At 31.9% G+C, this 27741-nt stretch overlaps 10 protein-coding genes across 10 annotated transcripts; 6 read left to right on the top strand and 4 right to left on the bottom strand.

The window, feature by feature from the left end:
• Nucleotides 1-1657: 1657 nt before the first annotated feature.
• Nucleotides 1658-2779, top strand: BN7_2180 (low specificity L-threonine aldolase; the record flags this gene model as incomplete). The annotated part of the gene is made up of 1 exon (XM_011277238.1): nucleotides 1658-2779. One exon carries the CDS (start codon nucleotides 1658-1660, stop codon nucleotides 2777-2779), a length of 1122 nt encoding a protein of 373 aa, XP_011275540.1.
• A 1217-nt stretch (nucleotides 2780-3996) lies between these two features.
• Nucleotides 3997-5358, top strand: ANP1 (Anp1p; the record flags this gene model as incomplete). Its single annotated transcript, XM_011277237.1, has 1 exon — nucleotides 3997-5358. One exon carries the CDS (start codon nucleotides 3997-3999, stop codon nucleotides 5356-5358), a length of 1362 nt encoding a protein of 453 aa, XP_011275539.1.
• Nucleotides 5359-5790: 432 nt separating this feature from the next.
• On the bottom strand, nucleotides 5791-9288 carry GTA1 (Gta1p; the record flags this gene model as incomplete). Its single annotated transcript, XM_011277236.1, has 1 exon — nucleotides 5791-9288. The coding sequence occupies one exon, from the start codon at nucleotides 9286-9288 to the stop codon at nucleotides 5791-5793; it is 3498 nt and encodes a 1165-aa protein (XP_011275538.1).
• A 500-nt stretch (nucleotides 9289-9788) lies between these two features.
• BN7_2177 (low specificity L-threonine aldolase) lies at nucleotides 9789-10892 on the top strand (the record flags this gene model as incomplete). The annotated part of the gene is made up of 1 exon (XM_011277235.1): nucleotides 9789-10892. One exon carries the CDS (start codon nucleotides 9789-9791, stop codon nucleotides 10890-10892), a length of 1104 nt encoding a protein of 367 aa, XP_011275537.1.
• Nucleotides 10893-11282: 390 nt separating this feature from the next.
• BN7_2176 (low specificity L-threonine aldolase) lies at nucleotides 11283-12383 on the top strand (the record flags this gene model as incomplete). Its single annotated transcript, XM_011277234.1, has 1 exon — nucleotides 11283-12383. The coding sequence occupies one exon, from the start codon at nucleotides 11283-11285 to the stop codon at nucleotides 12381-12383; it is 1101 nt and encodes a 366-aa protein (XP_011275536.1).
• Nucleotides 12384-12654: 271 nt separating this feature from the next.
• On the top strand, nucleotides 12655-13989 carry QRI1 (UDP-N-acetylglucosamine diphosphorylase; the record flags this gene model as incomplete). Its single annotated transcript, XM_011277233.1, has 1 exon — nucleotides 12655-13989. One exon carries the CDS (start codon nucleotides 12655-12657, stop codon nucleotides 13987-13989), a length of 1335 nt encoding a protein of 444 aa, XP_011275535.1.
• A 161-nt stretch (nucleotides 13990-14150) lies between these two features.
• On the bottom strand, nucleotides 14151-16400 carry INP2 (Inp2p; the record flags this gene model as incomplete). Its single annotated transcript, XM_011277232.1, has 1 exon — nucleotides 14151-16400. One exon carries the CDS (start codon nucleotides 16398-16400, stop codon nucleotides 14151-14153), a length of 2250 nt encoding a protein of 749 aa, XP_011275534.1.
• Nucleotides 16401-16832: 432 nt separating this feature from the next.
• On the bottom strand, nucleotides 16833-17873 carry HLJ1 (type I HSP40 co-chaperone HLJ1; the record flags this gene model as incomplete). The annotated part of the gene is made up of 1 exon (XM_011277231.1): nucleotides 16833-17873. The coding sequence occupies one exon, from the start codon at nucleotides 17871-17873 to the stop codon at nucleotides 16833-16835; it is 1041 nt and encodes a 346-aa protein (XP_011275533.1).
• An 864-nt stretch (nucleotides 17874-18737) lies between these two features.
• On the top strand, nucleotides 18738-20855 carry BN7_2172 (LisH domain-containing protein; the record flags this gene model as incomplete). Its single annotated transcript, XM_011277230.1, has 1 exon — nucleotides 18738-20855. The coding sequence occupies one exon, from the start codon at nucleotides 18738-18740 to the stop codon at nucleotides 20853-20855; it is 2118 nt and encodes a 705-aa protein (XP_011275532.1).
• Nucleotides 20856-21050: 195 nt separating this feature from the next.
• On the bottom strand, nucleotides 21051-22550 carry BN7_2171 (Retinal dehydrogenase; the record flags this gene model as incomplete). Its single annotated transcript, XM_011277229.1, has 1 exon — nucleotides 21051-22550. One exon carries the CDS (start codon nucleotides 22548-22550, stop codon nucleotides 21051-21053), a length of 1500 nt encoding a protein of 499 aa, XP_011275531.1.
• Nucleotides 22551-27741: the final 5191 nt, after the last annotated feature.

Genomic DNA, 27741 nt, shown 5'->3' with positions numbered 1-27741 from the left:
TTTAGTTGTCTTTAGTTAAAGAAACGATCAAATTAATATCTTTGAAGGCGCGCTTATATTAAAAAATTAAAATATTCGCGACTCATACGTGAAATCAAACATTCAATCAGTTTTGCAATTAACATCATGGGAAATTAGGAATTAGTAACTGTTATATAATGTGAAAGTACTACACAGGTGTGCATGCAAATCAATAAGAATCATATCATAGCTAGCTGTCTAAAATAAGCTCATTGAAAATAATTGTAAATAAGGCTGATTCAATGGCAATTAATATAGGCCATTTGATTAAGATATCAGAAATGAAAATAGTGTCATGTACAAACGCCATCCAGCTGTATATTCAAATGAATTTGATCTTCTTCCTGTCCTGCAGGTGTTGATGATATTGGCCTTAATTCTAATTCCTCTAAAATCTTACTCAGAAGTATCTCTAAACCCAATCCTAAACTTACCTCCATTAACTTTTGAAATCTGGGTTTTATCTTCAGATGTAATAGTTTTCAAATATATATTGATCTTGGGCATTCGAGCTTGTGGATATTTTAAGACTCAATAAAACGACGACTCGTTTTTATGTCAGTTGAAGCCTTTAGTATAGTTCAACTATCTATTTTCCTGCTGAATCTGAACTGGCAACAACTTGATGTTGGAGGTCCCAAAAAGTCTCTGAAGTGATTAATAAAATCTTCATATCTGAGTATAAATATATCATATCTTCAACCATTCTGATATAACAATGATCAGATCATCACATTTAATACAATAAGAACAACAAGAACAAAGAAATACAAGATCAATTAGATTATGTGGGGCGCTACTTACAATATCATTGATTCAAGATTCAAGATATTTTAATAAAGCTGCTGTAAGTAAACATTGTTTGATAATGGAAGAATTCATGGCTGATAATATCTTATTATTAATAATCACATACTTTTACCAATTGTACCCCATATCATCAAAGCCCATAACCCTTAATATTCCATACCATATTTGACTCATAAAAAACAACACACTTGATCCAATCGGAAAGTTAAAAGGCAGTGGAAAAACTAAAGAATTAACTACTAGTCTCTCGGAAGAACTTTCTAGACCCGACAGTCCCAAGTGTAATTCCAATGTCCGAGTGATGAGCGCTAAGTCTTTCCATAAGCAGTGATTAGTCCTGAAATCCTGGCAACGTTATATAATTAGTCCATAGCAGATTATCATCAGTCCCAAGTTTTTCGCAAACAATAGACCGTTGAATAAAGTATACGTTTAAGCTTTTCGAGTACAATAATGAAACCTTTTCCCCTTTTAAAACAAACATACAGAACAAATCCAAAGCTTTTAAACTAAAACAAACTAGTCTATCAATCTCCATTCTAGTCCCCTTCACTCCCTTCATTTCCGCCATTTCAAAGCCCTCCCAGAGCCGTGCTTTTTTGCGGCACAATAAAAAAGAAACAAATTTTTCATTGGAAAAAAAAAGTCTCAGTTTTTCCAAATCACAAACAACAGCGAATTAAAGCGAAAAAAAAAACTTATTAAACGTTGAAATTTATTGTGTCATTTGTAAACTAAACAATTTTAAACTTCTTTTATACTTTATATATAGATTTGTCAAGTTTTAACAACAACTGCTATTTATTTGTCTCTACTTTTCAACAAGATGACTGCTTCAGATCCTCAAATTCAACCTTATCAATCTGCTAGAAATGATTTTAGATCAGATACTTTCACTACTCCAACTCAATCAATGATTCAAGCTGCTTTAACTGCTTCAATTGGTGATTCTGTTTATAATGAAGATGTTGATACAATTGCCTTGGAAAATAAAGTTGCTAAATTAGCTGGTAAACCTGCTGGTCTTTATTGTGTTTCTGGTACTTTATCAAATCAAATTGCTATTAGAACTCATCTTTTCCAACCACCTTATTCAATCTTGTGTGATTATAGAGCTCATGTTTATACTCATGAAGCTGCTGGTTTAGCAATGTTATCAAATGCTATGGTCACCCCTGTTAGACCTGCAAATGGTGATTATTTAACTTTGGAAGATATTAAACAAAATATTGTTCCAGAAGATGGTGATATTCATGGTGCTCCAACAAAATTAATTTCTTTAGAAAATACTTTACATGGTATTATTACTCCATATCAAGAATTATTAAGAATTAAACAATTTTGTATTGAAAATAATTATAAATTACATTGTGATGGTGCAAGAATTTGGAATGCAAGTGTTGAAGCTCAAGTTCCTTTAGATCAATACGGTGAAATTTTTGATTCAATTTCAATTTGTTTATCAAAATCAATTGGTGCTCCAATGGGTTCAGTCTTGGTTGGTGAAAAACCTTTCATTAAAAAGGCAAACCATTTCAAGAAACAATGTGGTGGTGGTGTTAGACAAAGTGGTATGATGGCTAAAATGGCTTCTGTTGCTATTGATGAAACTTTACCATTATTAAAATCAAGTCATGATAAAGCTAAAAAATTAGGTGATTTCTGTATTGAACAAGGTATAATTTTGGAAAGTCCTGTTGATACTAATTTTGTTTTCATTGATTTAAAAGAAAATCATATTAAAGATGATGATTTAATTAAATATGGTAAAATTCATAATGTTCAATTAATGGGTGGTAGAATTGCATTCCATTATCAAATTGATGATGAAGCTTTAGAAAATGTCAAAAAAGCTGTTCATGATGCTCATCAAAATGCTAAAAAGAATCCTCATTTCCATGATGGTCCTTATAAGATGTATCGTTCACCAACTCCAGTCAAATATTAGATTTGGTATGGGAATATAATAATAATATTAAAATGGCATTAGAGGTACTATAATGAGTTATTTTTTATGAAAAAAGCAGTTTTTTTTCATCATTTTTTGGGAATTTTTATAGAATTATTTCATTACAACTGGGTTATAATTATTTATTAAAGATTATGGGGTGTTCAATAATATTGTTCTTGTTTATTTGTTTTTGATTTTTGCATACATATATTAAAAGAGATTGTGTTATGATATTTATTACAAATTGCATATATTAATTATTTTTTGGTGTTTAATTGCATTGCATCGTGATTTTGATATTGGTGATCATATATTATAGATTGTGATTATATGGAAAGTTAATTATATCAAATAAAACTTGATATAATACATATAGAGCTTATCATATTGAAATCAATATGATTATCCACCATAGATTTATGACTTTAATGATTATGAACATATATTGTTCACTCCCCGGTGGTATTTTTTTTCCCTTTTTTGACTTTTTTTGGGCTATGAATCAATATACGTAAAGATTCTTTTCAAATTTATTGTAGAATTAATGAGTTTATACTTTTTTACCAAATAGGCAATTTCCCAATTTGGTACTTTTCCCATTCTTTTTTTCGCGAATTCTCGAAATCAAAAATTAAAAATAATTCACATTGAATCAAAACAAAAACATTGGAAAAAACGCTGTTCAATTCTCATTTGAATTTGAATTTGAAGTGGTGATTTAAATTGCTTTAATATTTAATTTTAAACCCAGGTTTTAAACTGCTGCTTTATTGGGAATCAGTGATCACCTGCTCAAAATAGCTTACGTACCCAGATCACATTGTGCTGGTTTTTTTATTACCCCTGCGTGTTCAAATTAAGTTTTTTGCTCATTCCAGATCAATCATTTTTTTTTTAATATTAACTTGAAAAGAATTGAAGGTTTGAAGAAAGTTGCTGGATCAATTTTATTAATCATTTTAGAGTAAGCTCCTATTATCCTCATTACTGTTGCTGTTTATTTATTTCAATTTCATTTCGTTGATATTAGCTAGGGCTTGGTATTTTTTTTTTTGTCCATATATTCAAAGGCATTTGAAAAAAAAAAAAAAGAAGACGTTTAGTTCTTAGAATAAAACGTTTAGAAACAAATAGAAAAAAGAAGCTAATCAAGTTAATTGCATATTTAATCAAGTTTTTTTCTTGCTGAATCATAATATATAATATTATTGAAAATGGGTCCTTATTATAAACCATCACCTCAAAATGAATTTTTGAATAAACTAAGGTCTATAGCTCAAAACAAATATTCCATTTCAATAATTGGTATTGTCATAACTATAGTTCTTTTAACAAACTTTATAATACAAATTGTACTTGGTCAACTTTATATTCCAAATTTTTCAAGTGTTCCAAATACTGATTTTTTCGACTTGAGAAGTTTTGAAGGTTTACCAGATGGTTGGCAACATGAAGAACGCGTCTTATTTTGTGTTCCTTTAAGAGATGCTGCTGCTCATTTACCAATGTTTTTCGGCCATATGAAAAATTTATCTTATCCTCATAATTTAATTGATTTATCATTTTTAGTTAGTGATAGTACTGATGATACTATGGGTGTATTGAAAACTCATTTAAAAGAAATTCAAAATGATCCAATTAAATCAAATAGATTTGGTGAAATTGAAATTTTTGAAAAGGATTTTGGCCAAGCTATTGGTCAAGGTTTTAGTGATCGTCATGGATTTGAAGCTCAAGGTCCAAGAAGAAAATTAATGGCAAGAGCAAGAAATTGGTTATGGACAGTTAGTATAAAACCTTATCATTCTTGGGTTTATTGGAGAGATGCTGATGTTGAAACCGTTCCTAAAACTATTATTGAAGATTTAATGCATCATGGTAAAGATGTTATTGTTCCAAATGTTTGGAGACCTTTACCTGATTGGTTAGGTAATCAACAACCATATGATTTAAATTCATGGCAAGAAAGTGAAGGAGGTTTACAATTAGCTAAAACTCTTGGTGAAGATGCAGTTATTGTAGAAGGTTATGTTGAATATGCAACTTGGAGACCTCATTTAGCTTATTTAAGAGACCCATATGGTGATGAAGAAGTTGAAATGGATTTAGATGGTATTGGTGGTGTTTCAATTTTATCAAGAGCAAAAGTTTTCAGAAGTGGTGCAAATTTTCCAGCTTTTTCATTTGAAAAACATGCAGAAACTGAAGCTTTTGGTAAATTATGTAAAAGAATGGGTTATTCAGTTGTTGGTTTACCTCATTATGTTATATGGCATATTTATGAACCATCTTCTGATGATTTAAAACATATGGAATGGATGGCTAAAGAAGAAGCTAGACAGATAGAAGAAAGTAAATTAAAACAATTTTATGATAAAGTTTGGTCTGAAGGTTTTGAAGATGTTAGAGATGATTGGGAAAATGATCGTATTAATATCTTCAAAAATACAGATACTAATAAATTGAAAAATGTTAAAGTTGATTGGTCAGATTCTGATAATTTCCAATATAAACCACCTTTAGGTAAAGATAAAGATAAAGTATTAGCTGCTTTTGATCCTCAAGAAGGTAAATAAATTGAATCATAATCAATCTTTTAATTTTATATTGCAATTATCATTATCATCATTATTATTATTATTTCCGTACTGATAAAAGACAATACACTAGAACGTTAAGACCATGATTTCACAATTGATGTGAATTTCAATCCTTTATAGAAAATCCATTGTATTTTTATCCCCATGTATCTGCATTTAGTTACTAGTTTGATTTTATAAGTTATAATTCTTAGACTCTTGTTTTAGTTTTTAATATCTATATTGTAGTAAATTTATTTATTGATATATTTAAACTACTACCTAAGTTTATGTGTAATGCTACAACGCATTAGAATAACGATTTTATTATATTATCGTAGTATTAATGAATATTGTATGCAATTCTCTATATATATATAATGATGATGCCTCAAAAGTATGTACACAACTTTAACAAGACGTTTTAAATCATTTCTCAAATTCTTCAGCTTCAACTTGTTCATCGATGTCATCAATTTCTTTATTTAAACTTTCTTTATTTGAGTTTTTATTACCACCGAAAAACTTCTTAACCAGAAATTTACCACCTCCATTTGAATTAGAATTATTAGAATGTGATGAATTATCAGTCAAATTTGAAACATCAGATTCATGAATACTATTTGATCCTGAATTTGATTGTTTACGCATATTTGATGATGAACTTTTTCTATTTCTTGAAAACAGTTTCTTTGGTGTAGTATTATTTGAATTACTTGGAACATAGTCTTCAACATCTGAATCTTCAATAACTGGATTATCACTCTTAGTTGGTGATATGGTCTTAAATAATGTTGAGCTTTTTTGTGATGGTGTTTTTGATGAACTATTCTCATGTGATTGATTTTTATCACCACCAAAATTCAGAAATTTACTCTTTCTGAAAAATGATGGAGATGAACTAATATTTGATGAATTATCTGCAGTTGATTTGATTGATTTAATGGATGCAGTATTTGACGTTTTGTTTGTATTGGTTAATTGCATAGCTTCATCGCCATTAAAATGTGTACCATCAGAAATTGCACCAGATGAAATTGATGCATTATATTCATGATTGAAATCATTTGGAGCTGGTGCAGCTAAGAAATCAGTAGAAACATTTTGGGTATCATTATTGTTTGTATTAGCAACTCCTGATGGGAAAAATTTAGAAATTCCATGTTCTCTTTCAAAACTTGTATTATTTGAATGAGTTGAATTAACTGAAATATTTCTATTATGAGCATTACCACCTAATCCAGGACTTTTCCAAACAGAGTCTAATGTTCCTGGAATCTCATTTGAAAATGAAAATAATGGTGTTGTAGTATCATTTGAATGATCTTCACTTTTATTATTAGCCTTACCAAAAAATTTACTATGTTGTGATGATGATTTAGATCCTAAGAATCCAGAAGTCATTTCATGTTCATCATTATTTTTCTTACCAAAACCCAGAGCATTTGACAGTCTTCTTGGTGAAAACGGACTCAGTATATTATGATCTTTTGGTGTTTGTGGATCTTGATTCAAAGGTTGAATAGGTTGGAAAGTATTTGGTAAGAACTCATTAGTATTCCCTGATAAAACGGAACGAATATCATTATTGTTTGATGGTGATGTTTGAGTTGATAATAACTCAGCATTGAAGGAATGAGGTGGTGATGAAGGATTTTCTAATGAAAATCTAGGTTGTGTTTGAAGTCCGCCAAAATCACCTTGAAATATACCTCTTGTACTCACATTTGCTGACGAGTCATTCAGTGGAGCATTGAATGCATTTCCTAGCCCAAATGAATTAGATGGTGGTGGTATATGATTAGCACTATTGGCAGTTGAGTTGTTTTCAAATGGTGTTTGATTTTGAACATTGTTCACAAACTTCATAAAATCAGCATCTTCATCAATTAGGTATTTTGGCAGTAGATGATTGGCATTGGATTTGGCAACTGGGCTTTCAAGATCGTCATCTTCTTCTTCTTCACCTTTTGGATTGAGTGATGCATTTGGCATTGTTGTGTTGAAAGCAAATCCATCAGATGCATTATAGTTCCAGAATGATGATGAAGGAAAATTAGGATTTTGTTGTTGTTGTTGCTGTTGTTGTTGATTATGTTGATTGATGAATGAGTTAAGAGATGGTGAACTACCTGTTTGAATACCATTGTAGTTATAGTTTCCTGAGTTATTGATATTAGAGCCTGGAATAGTAAATGGAAACGTATGTTGTGCGGAAGAAATATTATGCTGTTGTTGTTGTAGCTGTTGTTGTTGCTGTTGTTGTTGTAATTGAATTTGTTGAATTTGTTGTTGAACAATACTTGATGGTTGAGAGTGAACACTTGGTGGTGTTGAGCTATGAGAACTTGTTGGATTAAGTGGATTTTTCAAAGCAGCATTTTCAGATTTAACTTGTTCATAAGCTTTTGAGACTTTAACACAATTATTAACTTCACGTTGTTGTTGAGCTCTCCATTCAGCTTCAAGTTTTGCATCAAGTTCAATTTCCTTTTGAAGTTTACTATGGACTTCAGGATCCAAGTTACTCAAAATCTCCAAACTCTTAACACCTTCAGCATCCATACAACCAACAGAATCTGTATGATCAGCCAAAGATTTGAAAATTTTGATAAATTGTGGTTTGAGTTGATCTTTTTGCTTCTTTCTTGAGTTGAAAATTTTGATATCTTCATCAATTTTAGCAATTTGTTCTTGTAAAGATTTGATTTTTTCTTTCTTCTTTAAGATATCACTGTCTAATTCACTATGTATAGATTCTTCAGATTCAAGTAGTTCACTTTTTTGTTTTTCAAACCCTTCGATTTTGATATTCCAATTTATGAGATCTTGATCCATTTTTTCAATTGATTTTTCTTTAGCAGCAAATGCATTTTCTTGTTTAGATTTCTTCAACTCTGTTAAACGTCTTGAATCATCCAACATTTTGATTTCACTCTTCATGGATTGTCTATTCCCATCTTCTAATTTTTTACGTTCTCTCAATTTATCTCGTTCTTCAATTAATATTGCCTCTTGTTCATGGAAATCATCAAGCGCTTGAGCTTGTTGATTCAAAATTGTATGTAGTTCTTCCTGTCCTGATTCCAAGTAATATCTAAGTTCTTCAATATCATCCAAAGATCTTGGATCTGGTAACAGACTAGTAGTTGATGCAGCATATGAGTTGTTGACAGTACCATTTGTGCCGCCGTTGTTATTATTGTTAGTTCCATTAACAGAAGACACCGTAGCAGAACGTGATCTTCCTGGAACTTTTGCCTCTCCATTTGGGTATAAAGCTGATGAAGTGGCAAGTTTTTGAACAGTGGTGACATCGGTACTATCAGTCAAGAGTCTAAACAAATTCTCTGGATTTTCCAACAGGATATTTGTACCATAATTTTGTAGTTTATCTGATTTTGTTTTAACATATATGGATTCACTCTTAGCCTTATAGCCTTTACTGTTGATGGATATCAAATCAATTTTGTAACGTGTATCAGATAATAAGTTTGACAGACAACAATATGATTCATTTCCATTAATTATTGAAACCTGTTTCCCATTTATATAAATCACAAAACTTGTCACTTTTGGTTCAGATACGGGTTGATCCCAATGTATATGAACTTTCTCATTGGTAATATTATCAACTGATATCTTGGATGATTTTGGAATCTCTATCTTTAATGTTTTAACCAAATCTTCAACTGGTACCTTTGCTAAGACGTATAGTCTATAGGCAAGCCAAAGGACTGCCAGAGAAAGTATCGTCAGAGTCCAGTACATATGCACCAATAGTAAGCAGCCGGGCAGATGAGACAGTAGAAGGAGGCAGAATCCAAAGTTGATGTAAACAGTTGTAATCTTTTGCAAACGAGTTGTTTTGATGGATTTCAATTGTTTTGTTTTGAATGGCACTTTCAAGCTTTTTTTCAACTTCATCGAAATCCACAAATTTTATGGCCAAAATACATTACATTTGAGGTCTCAAATTCGCATTTCCTGGGACTTTTGTAGATTTAGGTCCTTAATTTTTGGCAGATTCGGGCCTTAAAAAAATCCAAGACCCTTAAAAAAATATGCCCTGGCATTAAGTCAGGAACGAAACAAATTACAATTTACGAGTTGACGGGTACTGATGAGATGAGTCTGATAGGATTTTACCAGTAACGAATGTGAAGTGACTGATCTTAGAGATATGTATGGTTATACCGCAACACAAAATAGTTTTCAAAGACTAGAGAGATTCACTACTTTAGTCCGTGTCAAATCTCAAAACATGGCGAGTCAAGTCGGGACTCGGGACGTCTTCAAATCATAAAATCACTAGGGAAAAATATGGAGAAATAGTAAATGTTCACGATATATAATGATCAGCTACTTGAACTTGTATCAAAATATCAACTAATTTCGAGAATAAAACCATTTGAAAACCAAATATAATGCCATTAGCTAAGAAATATCAATCAGCTAGAAACGATTTCAGAAGTGATACATTCACAACACCATCTCCACAATTGTTAGAAAAAGCATTATCAGCTTCAATAGGGGATTCTGTTTTCGGTGAAGATAGTGATACGGTTGATTTGGAAGAACGAATTGCATCTTTGACTGGTAAAGAAGCTGGTTTGTACTGTGTTAGTGGGACTTTGTCTAATCAAATTGCTGTTAGAACCCATTTACATCAACCTCCTTACTCGATCTTATGTGATTATAGATCACATATCTATGTTCATGAAGCTGCTGGATTAGCTACATTATCAAATGCTATGGTTACACCTGTTAGACCTTCAAATGGTGATTACATGACTTTAGAAGATATTAAAAAACATATTATCCCTGAAGATGGTGATATTCATGGTGCTCCGACTCAATTGATCTCTTTAGAAAATACATTACATGGTATTGTTTATCCAATTGAAGAATTAAAAAGAATTTCTAAATTTTGCAAAGAAAATGATTATCCTTTACATTGTGATGGTGCTAGAATTTGGAATGCATCAGTTGCAAGTGGTGTTAGTCTAAAAGAATATGGTGAAATCTTTGATACTATTAGTTTATGCCTTTCAAAATCACTTGGTGCACCAATAGGATCTGTACTTGTTGGGCCAAAGAAATTCATCAAAAAAGCTAACCACTTCAAGAAGCAAAATGGAGGTGGTATTAGACAAAGTGGGTTATTAACAAGGATTGCTAGTGCTGCTATAGATGAAAACTTACCAAAATTACAAGAGTCACATAATAAAGCTAGAGATTTAGCTGATTTCTTGATTGAAAATGGTATCGAATTAGAATCTCCGGTTGATACAAACTTCGTTTTTATTGATTTGGAGACGTCACCAATAGACGACGAAATTCTTGAACAAATGGCTGAAAAATATGGATTGAAATTATGGAATGGTAGAATTACATTCCATTATCAAATTGATGATGAAAGTTTAAAAAATGTCAAGAAGGCAATTCTCGAAGCTTTTCAATTGAGTAAAAAAGTTTCATCAGGTGAAGCCAATCACAAATTTTATAAATACAATCCTGATGATAACTAATTGAAGGATATAAAAAGCAGAGTTTCCATGATAATATATAGAGCATAGAACTATATAATTGTTATGAAAAATGAAGAATCTTGTATAAAACACGCTGTTAATATCAAATTTTGACTCCTGACATCTCTTGATTATGTATTAAAGTACCAGATCCCAGATCATACCCTTGCCGAAGTCAAAACTTTCAAGTGCTAATTTGTTATCACCAGTAAATAATATTGTTTATCGGTATATTACCAGATTGGGGTGTGCTTCCGAATGATACCCCGTTTATCTAATATACTAGTTTCTGATATAAATACTCGACAATAGAATTGAATCTTTTGTGATATACGTGTACTCAATTAAATCTTCCAAAAGTATCAAGAGCTAGCTATACCCATTTTAGCCATGTCTTTAAGAAACAATTACCAAACAGCTCGTAATGATTTCCGAAGTGACACATTGACAACCCCTACAAAATCCATGATTGAAGCAGTGGCAACGGCTTCAATTGGAGATGCAGTTTACAATGAAGACGATGATACAATTGATTTAGAAGAAAAAGTCGCAAATATTGCTGGTAAAGAAGCAGGCTTGTTTTGTGTTTCAGGTACTTTATCAAACCAAATTGCCTTGAGAACGCATTTATACCAACCACCATATTCAATAATATGTGATTATAGAGCACATATTTATTGTAGTGAAGCAGCTGGGATTGCAATGTTGTCAAATGCAATGGTCTCCCCAGTCATCCCTTCAAATGGTGATTATTTAACTTTGGAAGATATCAAAAAGAGATTTATACCTGATGATGGAAGTGTTCTTGGTGCTCCTACAAAGCTTATCTCTTTAGAAAACACTTTACATGGTGTTGTTTATCCTCTGGAAGAGTTGAAAAGAATTTCCAAGTTTTGTAAAGAAGTGAATATTCCATTACATTGTGATGGGGCAAGATTATGGAACGCTAGTATTTCAACTGGTGTTAGTATTAAGGAATACGGTGAACTTTTTGATACAATTAGTTTATGCTTATCAAAATCACTTGGAGCTCCAATTGGTTCTGTACTTGTTGGCCCTAAAGAATTCATTCGAAAAGCTAATCATTTCAGAAAACAAAATGGTGGTGGTATTAGACAAAGTGGTATGTTATCCAGAATGGCTATTGTGGCAATTGATGAAAATTGGAGCAAGGTAAAAGAAGCTCATGGGTATGCCAAAGAATTTGGTGATTTTGTGTCATCTCATGGAATTGTGCTCGAATCACCTGTTGATACGAATTTTGTATTTGTTGATGTTGAAAAATCCGAGATTGATGAACAGGTACTATTAGAGACTTCTTTGAAATATAATTTGACTATTCGTCCTAGTGGTAGAATTGCATTTCATTATCAAAATGATCGGGAAAGTGTTGATGCTTTAAAAAAGGTTTTTGTGGAGGCTTTAGAGATCTCTAAAGCTCGTCCTGAATCTTCACAGGGTGACGAATACAAATATAGATCTGGATATTGAAAACTATAAACATTTACGGTACTTTAACTCTTTAATTTATCAATCAGTAAGTAGCGAAATGCCTGAATCTGGATCTAATTTAGGTACATTATATGCAGGATGTAAACTCGGTTCGAGGCACAAAATGTAAACACCAAAAATAAAAATCTCGAAGTTCCAAAATCACCAATTCCATCCAACGTGTCATCGACAGAACCAGTGAAAAAAGGATCTTTTACCCCCTCAATTAACTTCTAAAGTATCACTACCATAAGTTCAAATACATTTAATTATGTCCGCCCTAGAAACCAAAAAAGTTCTTGAAGAAAAATTATCCCCAGTTGTCAAACAAGCCATTGAATTTTCAAAGACATCCACAAAGGGAAGAAAATTCAGTCCATTATCACCACATTCAGCCTTCTCTTTGATTGATTCAACTGCTGAAACCAAACAAAAATGGTCTGATATTGGTCTTGAAGCCATCTCTAAAGGTGAAGTTGGTGTCATCTTAATGGCTGGTGGTCAAGGTACCAGATTAGGTTCTTCTAAACCAAAAGGTTGTTACAACATTGGTTTACCATCAAATAAATCATTATTCCAAATCCAAGCTGAAAAAATCATTAAAGTTCAAACATTAGCCAATGAAAAACACAACACAAATGCTAAAATTTATTGGTATATTATGACTTCTAAACCAACTAGAGCTGATACTGAACAATTCTTTGTTGATAATAAATACTTTGGTTTAGAATCATCACAAGTTACATTCTTCAATCAAGGTACATTACCATGTTTTGATAAAAATGGTGAACAAATTCTTTTAGAATCTACAGATGCAATTGCTCAATCACCAGATGGTAACGGTGGTCTTTATAAAGCTATTCACACTAATGGTTTATTAGAAGATTTCACAAATAAAGGTATCAAACATATTCATATGTACTGTGTTGATAATGTCTTGGTTCGTGTTGCTGATCCTGTCTTTATTGGGTTCTCCATCGATAAAAAATTCTTATTAAGTACTAAAGTTGTTAGAAAGAGAGATGCTTCAGAATCCGTTGGTTTGATTGTATTGGATGCTTCTAATAATAGACCATCTGTCATTGAATATAGTGAAATTGATCCAAAATTAGCTGAACAAAAAGATGAAGATGGTCTTTTACATTTCAGAGCTGCTAATATAGTTAACCATTATTATTCTGTTGAATTATTAAAAGAAAGAATTCCTAAATGGGTTGATAATCAAGAATTTTTACCATTCCATATTGCATACAAAAAAATTCCATCATTAAACAGTGAAGGAGTTTTTGAAAAACCAACTGAACCAAATGGTATCAAATTAGAACAATTTATCTTTGATGTCTTTAAAGATATCGAAAATGAAAGATTTGGTTCCTTAGAAGTTGAAAGATCTGAAGAATTCTCACCATTAAAGAATGGTTCAGGTGCTGCTAATGATACTCCAGAAACAAGTGTTGCTAACTACTTAGATTTAAGTACTAAATGGGTGAAGGCTCAAGGTGCTGAAGTTGATGGTAAAGTTGAAGTTAGTAGTTTGACTTCATATGCTGGTGAAGGTTTAGAATCCGTTAAGGGTAAAAAATTAGAAAACTTACAAATTGTTTAAACTCATAATTCTAGATTTATTAAAGATAGCTATATTTTTTGATTATATTAATATCCATATGTTATTAAAATGTCTTGTTTCTATGTAAATATATAAATATTGCGCTCATGACCTGCATGTACCTTCTAATTACCATAATTTGTTTTTTGTTATTAATTTCATTATTTCTTATTGAATGACATTTTCAACTCATCCATTAAATTAACACCTTGTTGTGTATCAATTTTTTCATTATTCAAGTTTACTTCATCATTGTCATCATCGTTCTTGTCATCATCATTTGTATCATCTGAACCTTGATTAGAATTACCATTAATCATTTTTGCAAAGTTCAATTCTAATTTTCTTTTGAATTCTTCACTGTCAACTTCTTCATCATCTTTATCATCTTCTTCATTGTTACCATTTGATGTAAAAATAACACTATCATCGTTTGATAACAAATTGTTGTCTTGAATGTAATGTTGATTAATTTGAGAAATTTGAGGTTGGATCTGGTTTGAGTCTTCATCTGAATTGAACGTATTATAGGTAGGCATTATATTTAAATAATTATCATCATATGAAACAGCCCTTTTAGAACCTTCATCTTCTTCTGTAACTGTAAGTAAAGGTAATGCAAATCCTGTGCTTAATCTCTTATAATGTTTATGTGGAGTAGTCTTTGGACGTTGTGATCTTTGTGGAGATTGTTGAATTTGTAAATTTGAATAATTTGAAGCATTTGGTAATGAAAATCGTTTTCTTTTTTCTATTGATAAAGATGAAGGTGTTGAAACAGATCTTTGTTTTGGAGCTTGAAATTGTCTAATCTCTCTTTGATATAACTGTTGTAATGAACTCAATGTCTGACCAGCTTCTTCTAACTGTTGTGGGGAATGATCTCTGCGTAGAACAATTAATTGTAGTTCAAATTCTTTAATCTTATTCATCAATTGATCAACGGATGGTGAGCTAGGTTCAATGAATTCAACTTTATTGTCTGAAATTGTACGAAATTGAGATAGTGATTCTACCAAACCAGATATTAGTTCTTGTAATGACTCCAAGCTTTGGGAGACTAAAACAGAGCTCTTCAAAATTGAACAAGTGAGTCTTGATTTTATTTGAAAAATTCCAAATACTTTCATTAAAAACGGTGAATGAGTAGAGAATTGATGATTCATTGCAAGAAACAAAACGATCAAAAATCTTCTAAGGTACTGAAATCTTCTAAATTTATTGACAAGTTGATCAATTGATGACTCACTCTCTGAAATATTGAAAGGCTTGAGATTCTCTGTCTCAAATCCAAGTTGTGTTAACTCGATGTTGTATAGCTCACAATAATTCTCTAATTCATACCCATTAACATATGGTAAAATCTTGTGAATTGAATTTATTACTGAAGTTGATGCCACTATTATAGTACTTGACACCAGGTCAAATAATTGGGAAGGGTCTTCACTTGAATGTTGTTGTTGAATTGGTAAAATATTATTATAAAGCTTTAATTCTTTATACTTTGTTATTAACTTTTGTTCTTGTAAGTCGAATTTTTGCTGTATTTTAATGAATCTCTTTAGTTGATTCAAAGTCTTGTGTTGTATAAGGTCTAATGACTGTGTATGTGATATTGTATGTGCATTTAAAATAATCAATGATATGATAATAACAAGCCGTATCTGTGAATTCTGGTAATTACCTTTATGTTTTTGAAGATGAGACAATACACCAAGAATATTAACGATATTGAAAGGACATAAAAATGATTGTATGTGGAAATTTTGATTCAACGATATGAGTAGTCCATTCTTGTAGAAAGTTTTATTATGTTTCAATAGTTTAGATGAACTTTGTTTCTTCATCTGTTGAAACTTTGATACTAGTATAGTCTGGTCCAATAACTGTGATGTAATTACAGTATATCTAAACTCATCCAAAAATTCAAGATTTTTCAAATGTTGTTCGTGATTTAGCTTCATCAGCTCATCAAATATATTTCTTAATGTTGATTTCCCTAAATTGTTATTTGCATTCTTCTTGGGACTAATACCCCAGTCATAGAACTTATCATCTATATGAGGTGTCATTCCATCAAAATCATTATCACGACTCATCTGATCATCTCCATGATTTGAATAGTTGGGGAACTCATTAATTAAAGTTGGTGAACTTATATCATGATCATTATGAGATATTTCTGTATTTGAACCATCAATTTCATCCAAATTCTCGATCCCCCAGTCCATTGCATCTCCATAAGTATCTGAATTTCTCCTTATTTTGGAATTTGCATCAGCATCATTTGAATCCCAAAAGGTTGATATTGAATTATACTGTTTTGATGTGTTTATTGTATGAGTTGAAGTGGAGCCTGTGGATAAGTACCGTTTCAAGGGCGCTATACCATCCCGTATGTATCCATCCATGTCTTCACTGGTTCATCAAAACCAACAGTTTTATGAGACTTTCACAAAATACGCTTTAAATTTCAGTACAACTCGGTTGTTTTTCTATTGTTTTGATTTTTGATTTTGATTTTGGCTTAACGGCTCTTTTTTTTTTTAATTTTACGGATCTTTGTTTACGTTTCGGTAAGGCGACGACACGCGCGAATTCTTAATATTCGATATAATTAATACTGATATTAATTTAAATTTTATACAAGATTTGAAATTTGAAAAGCAGATATAAAAACACAAGTACATGGAAATTTCAAAAGCAACATTAATTAGATGATCTCGTGGATATCACTATGGGGGAAATGAAAAACTATATTAAATGATACAGAGCTGGGAATCTCCGTTATGAAATGATTAAAAGTCAATGAATGCAGGGTCTAAATCGAATTATTGTCTCCATTATAGTAATCCAAAAGTCGAAAGCTTTTCACAAGCCGGTAGTCTTAAAGCTTCTGCTTGTGCCAATTTCTCTTCATCATGGAAAAACCAACCATAAGCATCATTAATTCTATCTTCTTTAAATGATTGTTCTCTATTACATTTTGTCTTTAATATTCCAACATAATAGGATTCAGCTTCTTTATCTAACTTCTTTGAAACTTTTTCGTTATCTTTCAACATCTTGGATTGTTTAGGGGTGACATAATATGGAACATTAAATCTATCAGATATTCTCTGTTGGGAGAATAAACCGGATTTCTCTAATTGAAATTGAATATTTGTGGAACTATCTGAAAAAAAATTTGAAATCAACGGTATTATAAGAACAGCAAATAATGGAAGTAATTGTTTTAAAGTACCAAATAAATCTTCAGGTGCTTGAGGACCAGCTTGTGTATTAGCTGTTTGTTGTTGATTAAAGCCTGGACCACCTGCTCTACGACGTTGTCTTGGGAATCCACCACCATTCATGAATGGAGAACCATTTGATGAAAATGTAAAAGTTTGAGCTGGACCACCACCAAATGAAAAAGTTGTTCCTTGAGCATTACCAAAAAGTATATCGAATAAATCATTATCAAATTGAAATCCTTGAGCGCCGGCTCCACCGAATGGACTTCCTCCATTGAAAACACCTCCTCCAAATGGACCACCAGGACCGAATGGAGATCCACCAGCTGAACTAAATCCACTAGTTGAAGCACCTGAAGGAAACCCTCCTCTTTGATCAGGGTCCGATCCCGTCTGGTCGTATATAGTTCTCTTCTGTGAATCACCTAGTACTTCAAAAGCTTTATTTACAATTTTGAAGCAATCAGCAGCCTTAGGATGTGAGTTTTTGTCTGGGTGCACTTTTAATGATATTTTTCTATAAGCTTTCTTGATTTCATTATCAGTGGCTGTTTTTTCAATTTCTAAAATTTTATAATATTCATGACCTTTATGTTTAAGAATTTTTTCCACAATGATCTCTTGATCCTTTGTATATTCACGAGACATGATACTTGTGACTTATGAACTTATTGATTTCTCAATTAAATGTTGATAAATAGTTGTCCAAAAAAAAAAACCTTGGTGATGCGTTGGTCTAATGTGGAGGCTTTTTTTCGGTTGCAACTTGTTGGGAATGTAATTATGTGGGTGCCAGAGGTTTATATGAGTTGAAGCTAGCCAGTAGTGTCTGTATTTGTATGTGTTTGTTGAAAGGGTAATATAGTAGCTGTTGTTTAGCCAAAGGTTTGTTGAAGATTTCCAGTAATAATATGGCTAATCTGATCCAACTGAGCTGTTCTCATATGATCGTCTTCTAAAGCCATTTTCACAAAAATGAAAGTGGAAAAAGGAAGGCGAAATTCGCGGGTATCCTCTTCGAACTCCTTCAGTCGCATTTCCAGCTTTTTTTAAATCTTTATTTAAATTTTTGAAAATTTGTTTGAAAAAAACCGAAAAAGTCAAAAAATCATCAGAATCGAAATTGAATTTGAACAATCCCCTTGTATAAAAATACCATAACATTTATCAACGAAATTCCGGATCGAAGCGCAAAACTTATTAAAATTCTTGAAAACCAAGCAACAGATCAATTTCAAGTTTCATACAACACATCAAAAACTGGTTTCAACTCCAAAACTAGTACAGTTTCCTCCACAACATTCACAAATTACGTACGAGGCTTGTCACCCGTCAAGTTTTTGCACTACAGTGGAATACATATAGATTCCAACGTTTATTTCCAAAGATTTCTCATCCAAAGTAGAAAAATAACAAAAACTTAAAGAAATTGGTGAAAAATTAATTAAATTCGTCATATCGTTACCGTTTGCTCATCTTCAATTTTCGATCTTTTATTCAGAATCCAATATAATGAGCACAAACAATTCATCAAGGTCGGATGATGATCCATCTCAAGGAAAGCAAAAAGTCGTCTCAGATGCTTTGGCAAAAAATTCAAGACAATTACTATATGCTCATTTATATAATTATTTGGTTGAAAACAACTTACACGATACCGCTAAAATATTGTTGAAAGAAGCTGATGTTCCATTATCAAATCCTGTCGATAAAGATGGGAATTCAAGAAACGAAGAATCAAGCTCGATGAATATAGGTGATGACGAAGCTTTACCAGGTGTTAAGATGCTGATGACTTCTCCAGATACGTTTTTGTTAGAGTGGTGGCAGTCACTCTGGGCTTTACATAGTTATGTCAAAGAAACACCGGCAATTCAACAACAACATCAACATCAACAAAAATTATCAACACCTAATCTAACTGGAGCTGCTGTTGGTGCTGCTGGTGCTGCTAGTGTCGCTTCTGGAATTTTGAATCCTTATTCGCAAGCTCAATTAGGTGGTGGTTTAAATCAATTTGTTCCAACAATACCTCCACCACATATAGCAAATCAACAAGCTTTAAACAAAGTAGGAAGTAATGGAGATGGAATTCCTTCAGGAATTGCACCAAACACAAATGTTGCAGGTCCAAATAATGCTAATATTAATCCACAAAATAGTGCTAACAATAATACTAATAATAATAATAATGTTTCTTCACCTGCAACAAATCCAAGACAGCAGTATGTTCCAACTCCTCAGCCAGTATTACAATCACCACTACCACAGTCAGCTCATGGAACTCCACATCCAAATCAAACCACTGTACCTTCTCCAGCTCCAAATTCTGGTATGATACCGATGCAACATCAAATGCATGCTCAGCAGCAGCAACAACAACAACAACAAACTAATCAACCTCCAAATTCAGTCAGTGGTCCTCAACAAGCACCTGGTAGTGCGGGTCCTCAAAATGATCACTTGACACCTCAATCACATCAACGTACACCAATTATACCGCCTCAACAAGGTCAACCTCAAAATCCACAACAATTTGTTCCACCAACAGCACAACCAAGACAACATTGGCAATTCCATAAAATGCAATCACAACTACAAGCTCAAGAATTGCAACAAAGAGTACAAATGCAAAAAATGCAGCTGTCTAATCAATTTAATTATCAAAATGCTAATCCTCATCAACAGCAACTAATGCAACAACAATTTAGAATGCAAGCAATGCAAGAAGCTCAGGCTCAGGCTCAAGCTCAAGTCCAATCTCAAGTACAAGCTCAACAACAAGCTCAAGTTCATGCTCAACAACAAGCTCAAGCTCAGGCTCAAGCTCAAGCGCAGGCACAGGCGCAAGCTCAGGCTCAAGCTCAAGCCCAAGCTCAGGCACAGGCACAGGCACATGCTCAAGCCCAAGCCCAAGCTCATGCCCAAGCTCATGCAAGAAATGTTGGTGGTCCAATGCCTAATTTTCCTCAACAAGGACAATTTCCATCTCAATTTCCACAACCGAGTCCTATACCATCTCAACAACAACAGCAGCAACCTGGTTCAAAAGTTGGTACTCCAACTTCTCAGCATCCACCTCAATTAGGTATGCAAAGACCGAATCAAGCAGGAAATCCAAATATAAAACAAACCCCAGTTACTAATATCAATGGTAGAATGCCAGGAAATGTTCCAGCTGGTCCAAACCCTGTTGGTGTACCAGGTGTAACACCTCAAGAAAATGCATTAAGGGGTGATAACTCTACTGCTTTACATGATTATCAAATGCAACTGATGATGCTTGAGAATCAAACAAAAACTGCACCTAATGGAGCTCCAGCAAATGCACCAGGAGCTCCAACCAATGGACAACAACCACAACCACAACCACCTGTATCTAATTCATCTGGTCCAAGATCAAGAGGTGAAAGTATAGGTATAGATCCTTTACAACCGGATCCTTTCACTAATCAACAATTTATGGATCTTTTTAATCCAAATTCTTTAGGACAAAATTTCAATGGAGCACAAGGTGGAGGTAGTGGAAGTCAAGGTAGAACTGATTCACAGGCAAATTTGGGTATTGATGATTTAAATGTTGATTTGGGTGTAGGATTCCCAAATGCTGGATTTATGAATGGATTTTAGACTATATAATATTTGAATTTTTTAATGTATGTATTATTTGTGTATTATTAAAATTATATCAATGTAGTTCTTACTAGTAAAGAAAGATCGATTTAAATCATTTATTTGAATTGAAAATTATATAAAAGTTAACTTCATCAAGAGAGTTAAACCACGACTTTTTGCATGTGTAAACTTAAACGTGAATATAGAATATTATAATTTATTTGCTAAATTAACATGAACAGCTTTTGCTTGAGTGAAAGTACTCATACCATATTCACCTAATTCACGACCATAACCACTCAATTTAACACCGCCGAATGGGATTTTAACATCAGAATCATTATTTGAATTGATCCAAACCATACCAGCTTCTAATTCTTGTGCAATAGTGTGAGCTTTTGTAATATCTTGAGTAAATAATGAAGCACCAAGACCATAGACTGAATCATTTGCTAATTCAATAGCTTCTTCAGTTGTAGAAAATTTACCAACTGAAACAACAGGACCAAAAATTTCTTCTTTAACAATTTTGTAATCTTGTTTAACATCTGCAAAAATTGTTGGTTGAACATAATAACCTTTTTCAAGACCTTTAATATTTGATTTATCACCACCCAAAATAACACGAGCACCTGATTCTTTACCAGATTTTAAATAACCCAAGATTTTTTCATATTGTGCTTTGGAAACTTGAGGACCAACAACAGCTTTTGAATCAAATGGATCACCTTGTGGATACTCTTCTTCAACATGTTTTTTCAAAGCTTCCAAGAATTTTTCATAAATTGGTTCTTGAACATAAACTCTTGAAGAACCTGTACAAATTTGACCCATATTATTGAAAATACCCCATGCAGTCCATTTAACAGCTTGATCAAAATCAGCATCTTCAAAAACTAATAACGGAGTTTTACCACCACATTCTAAAGTTAAAGCTTTTAAATTAATAGCTGCAGTTTTTTGAATTAATTGACCAGTTGCAGTTGAACCAGTGAATGCAATTTTGGAGACATCTAAATGTTCAACTAATGCATTACCAGCAACTTTACCAGTACCTGAAACAACATTGGCAACACCTGGTGGGAATCCAGCTTCAACGAATAAGTTGGCAAAATATAAAATTGATAATGGAGTTTGTTCAGCAGATTTGAAAATAGCAGTATTACCAGCTGCAATTGCAGTTAATTTCCAAGCAAACATACCTAATGGATAATTGAAAGGAATAATACAACCAACAACACCAATTGGTTCATGTACTGTATAAGCAAATTTTCCAGGACCAGCTGGAATAGTTTTACCAGTCATTTTATCAGCCCAACCTGCAACATATCTTAATAAATCAATAACTTCATCAATATCATAAATAGCATTAGTATCTCTTGGTTTACCAGAATCATGAGCTTCTAAAGATGCTAATATTTCACGTCTTTCATCAACTAAATCAGCTAATTTCCATAATAAATCTCTTTTTTCAGTACCATCTAATTTTTTCCATGATTTGAAAGCAGCTTTAGCAGCAGCGACTGCATCATCGATATCTTCTTTACCAGCAGCATGAACTTTAGCAATGACTTCATCGGTATGAGGATTTATTGATTCAATGAATTCACCAGATTTAGCTGGAACAAATTTGTTATTGATGAAAAGACCAGTTGGTTGGTCATAAGATTTCCCATCTGGTAAATTAATTTTAATTGATAAGTCAGACATTATGTGTGTTTGATAAATAGTTGATGTGTTGTATGAATTGTTAGAAAGTTGAATTGAGTTGATAACTAAGTATTTCAAGATCAATTGAGTTCCATTTAACTCTTTTATATAGCAATGATTGAAGTGGAATCAAGACTTTATCTTGAGATGACCGGCTGATAACTCCATATTAAAATGTTTGAATTCGTTTCGATCCCGCGCCCACCAAATCCCGTTATCAGAATATCAGAACTAAAAAAGATCTGATTGTAAGCATTTTGTAAATTTATGCTCAGTGTGTTAAAGTGGGACTGAATGGACTGGGTAGACTGTGAGTACTACTGAGATCATTCAGTATGACTGTTGTTAAATTACTCAGAAGTTGGAACTCATAAATCAAATTAATTAAGCTTTTGTAGACTCCTCTCTTGAAAAATCAATAAGCCAGGCACAGAACGTAGGCAGACAGTAGGAAGTACTCTAGGCAGAATTACCTTTTAATAGACCGTCCGATGTCCAGTGTCTAGAAGGAGCCCAGAGCGACCGGTGCACTGTGGTTATTTTGATAGTTGATTTTAGAGCGCATGTTGTACAAATTCGGTAATCGGTGCGCTTAACTATGTCTTATAGTGTTACATGCGAGCAGCTGTCACCCTTATCAAGTCCAAATACCACTAAAATGATGGATATTGAATACGTGAAAATTCTAGGTATAGTATGATACATCTTACAAGAAGCTAAATCAGTCATGAGTATGTATCAAATTATCATTATAATTCATTCCACAAAAAATTGATCAACTAGTGATAATAATGAACAAATTTATAAAAATTGACTTAAATATCAACCAAAATAAAATTAGTCTAATTTGTTAAAAAAAAAATAAACCACTAAAATCTGTAGTCTAATAATTGATTTCCTTGATGAACTTTCGTTTAAAGGTAGTTAAATTCAAAACCTGCAATGATAAAGATTAATAAAGTCAGCACCCAAATATCAAGGACCTAAACTTGGTTCAATTATTTGTATGACATTCAATTATCATTAATTTATATATGAAAAGTGCTTAGATAATGATTTGGAAAATTCTGTAATGTTTGATAACATTTTAATATATATGATTTTGAATGATTAATTAGCTTTTTGAAAATGAAATATATGGATATATGGAAATAGATTATAATTGGAATTCTGTAAACCTTGGTACAGCATTGAAAATATGAGCATTGAATTGATCGCTCTTTGAAATAATTGTGCTTTAATGAGCAGCATTGTATTGGCGGTGAAATGATCGCATGGTTTCCTTTGTGATTGACCAGCATTATTAGTTATATGGATGCATGGTTTCCATTGTGATTGACCAGCATTATTAGTTATATGGATGCATGGTTTCCTTGTGATTGACCAGCATTATTAGTTAAAATTGAAGATATTGCACATATGTGTGGAGTGCATATTGTCTTTTTTGTTCTTGTAAAGCTCAATTAAGAGTTCTTGGTTCGGTTAAATAAAAATCTTTTGGTGGAATCCGATATATATAGTTGTAAAGCATAAGCATAAATTAAATTCAAAAATCATTATAATAAAATTGATTATTTCTTTGGGATAAATCACTAGGTTCAAAAGTTGCCACGAAAAAACACACTAGTATAGTACAAAAGGTGATAACTTGATTATCAACAGACAAATCACTTAAGCAATTGGATATAATAATTAATAAGTTCAATGTAATTGAAATGATTGATAAAGGTAAAATTTGGAGAACTTCTGGGGACTTTGTAATTTATAATGCGTGATTTTGGTGAATGAAACAAGTTAAATCAAGAAAAGTATTGAATAAAAAAAAATAACCCATTTCAACCTTTAGAATAAAAGTTTTAAAAAAAATTGAAAATAAAGAGAAATGATTGGATTTGGAAACAAAGGAAACAATATTTTTTGTTGAATACAACGACAGTAGACACCAAAACCTGACGTACTCTTTATAATGGACCACCCTAAAAAAATCCAAGAGTAAAAACAACAAATGCATAATGAAGAAAGGAACCAAAAACCTTCATATGACATTCAAATATGTTTAAGTATAGCTCAAATCCTTCATTGACTTTATTTCAATCTTGAAATAATTCTTCACAAAAAAAAATTGATCTGGAAATGAATTTTTAATATACTATCTGATAAAGTAATTAATGAATAATTCAGAAACCATCAATAAACCATAAAAAATAATGATATAAATTTTAAAAGACAAACCGACGAAAACATAATGATGATATTTAAGCAAATTGAAAAAAAAATGAAGCACAGGAAAATACCAGCAAAACAATGATTTGAGAAACAAAAAATGTGATAATAATAATACCACATGATGACTGATATTAAATTAAAAAAAAAAGTAAACCATTCTTCAGCATTAAAAAAATAAAATTCTAATATTGGGAAAAAACTCAAATGATAAAAGAACCCTAAAATAAAAAAATCACTAAAGATGATAAATATTCTAGTATTGATAGCTCTATAACAATAAAAATACCATGATTCTAATGTATAATGGTATCATTTCAGGTAAATAATTGAAAAAAATCACATCTTTAATTCAACAATGTTTGGATCTGATAAACACTAAAACCCACATTAAAAATTTCAGTGTAATATCATAAAATCCAAAACTTGATGAGACTTTAAACAATTATTTTAAAAAACAAAATGATCATGATTAAATGTGAGATTAAAGAGTCACAGAACATGGGGGAAAGTATCAAAAACCCTCTCCTCTTTAATTACTTCACACTAATAAATAATCATTTGAAACTTTAGCATTAAACCTGAAAAACAAAACCATCGAATGTCTAGGGCCCAACGAAATACCCCAAGCATTCAGCATCAGATAATTAACATAAATAACATATCAAAACATTTGAATAAAAAGCATTGTTAAAATTGAAATTTATCCTCTAATATTCAACAAATGAAGCCCAACGAAAAACTTCACACCCTTCCAATTCAAAACCCCAAGATTAACAACTAACCAGATAAGGAACTTAAAACCCACAGCATAACAAGGAACTACCAACCAATCAGAACATATTCCATGTTATGACGAGTTGAAAGACCAAACCTGGCTACCTTTTTAACATAAATTTAAAGTTGTTGAAAAAAATTGTTCATTAAAAAAATTTAAATATCACACATGCCATAGATCTGGTGGCCTTAACATGAAATATCGTTATGTAATTTGTTATGTAATTACATTTATTAAAATGTTTAAACTCAAATAAAACAAGTAATTGAAAGGTGAGTAATTAGTTTTATTATATATTAAAGGGTATTTTGGCTATATTTATTGAATCATGTAGATAGTTTTAGCTAATTCGACAAAAAAGAAATTTGTAATTTTTGTAATTATACACCTGTGAAGTTAAATTAAAATTTATGAGATTGAGAAAAACATCAAATTTTTTTTCCATGATCTAAGCTTTAAATAATAATAAAATAATTATTTATAATGGAAAGAGTATTTCATCTATATTTGAGAAGAAAACTAGTATAAATGATGTAAATATTCAGCTTTTTGATACTTCGAAATCGAATCTCGGCGACAGGCGGCGCTATTCAAATTTATCGGGGATAACGATCTCATAATTATATATTGTGAAACCTACTTTTAGATAAGTTCATGTATACTACAGCTAATTAACTTTGATCGAAGCATTGTGAGTATACACTAGGATTACTAAACAGCCTTTAAAGATATAATAAAAGACGATGATGCCTAGATGTTACGTCGTTAAATTTGGTAGAATACATTTCATGTTAAATTATCATAAATTAGATAGCTAGCTAGCCAAGGATATATACTCATTATAAATAACTTATATCTCTCTATAATGCATTCAATAGTCATTAATTTAAGCTTCGAGGATATTGTCTTTTTTCGATTTTCTGGTGTGATATATCAATCATGAGCTTAGCATCAATCTGGCCTCAAGTTATACTAAATTTTAAAATTAAAGTAAAAAGACGTCAAAGATAATCAATGACGTCGTTATGTATTTGATATTTCTAGTCCAAGTATATGATTTTGGGAATGTTATGCTATTCGTGATCACATTCACTTATTACCTGAATATTGGAACTCAGGCCTGTTAAACTGAAGAAAGTTTACGTTAAAGTATTTTTATAAAGTATCAGAATCTGTTACCATACACTTGCTGCCTGTGTATGGTTATGAGAATCTAATTGATACTAGTGAATTAACTGAAATTTGGTAGATAATTTATTCAACTAGTGTAATTTCATTTTACGTATACCAGAGGTTGTGGTTTTCTGCCTTAGCGTATATCGAGTACGTACTTGGATCGTACCAAAAAGGAGGCCATGAAATTTCAAATCCTCAGGAGTCAGGACTCAAGATTTTCAAGTTTATAAGGTTTTGATTTGAAGGTTTTTGAAGTATCTTTATGCTTTATGTGAAAAACCCAATGCTGCTTAAAGACTCGAGTGATTTGTCATTTTAAAAGAGTAAATTCTACGTTAAGAAAGAGTAAATTCTACGTTAAGAACCCGATTTAACCTAGAATGTATATGCTGCTGAATTAAGCATGTTGAAATACCGAGACGGTGAACAAAATGCTAAAAGACAGGCTAGTAGTAGTATCTTCTAAGCTCTAATTGAATCGTGAATCGATATAATAGTAGACATGAATATCATGACCTAATTAATGCTTTTACCAAAATTTTCATCAATTAATTTCATATTAACCATACCATAACCATAGGTAATCATAGATAAGGGTCAAATTCTTGGCTGGGGCTCATTTTGAAAATACCATATCATGTATCATGTATTAAGGAAGTTCTTGAAATTCTATATACGTGATTTAACAACATAAAATTACTCGTTAAAAATGATTTAAAGGCTACATTCCACACCAAATTAAAATACTTGGTGGATGTGAAAGTCGAGTCCTCTAAATCTCATATTTGAATTAAAGAATTGTTCAAAAATCGAGTAGTGATCACTACGTTAATTTTACGAGTTGTGGGTTTACGAATGCTCACATATGCTATAACGCTATAACATTGGCTACTTCACAGATCACAAAATAAGACATCTTACTCTAACAAGCAATTACCCAAGTCACAAGTTTCAACTGGAGACCTGGATAATATGCGCTTCTGCCAATAATTATCACTGAATTATACAAGTTTT

The sequence above is a fragment of the Wickerhamomyces ciferrii genome, contig 00049 (genome assembly GCF_000313485.1).
Source record: "Wickerhamomyces ciferrii WGS project CAIF00000000 data, strain NRRL Y-1031 F-60-10, contig 00049, whole genome shotgun sequence".
Lineage (NCBI taxonomy): Eukaryota > Fungi > Ascomycota > Saccharomycetes > Phaffomycetales > Wickerhamomycetaceae > Hansenula > Hansenula ciferrii.
Note: the sequence above shows the minus strand (reverse complement) of the source record. Positions and strands in the feature narration are given on the sequence as shown.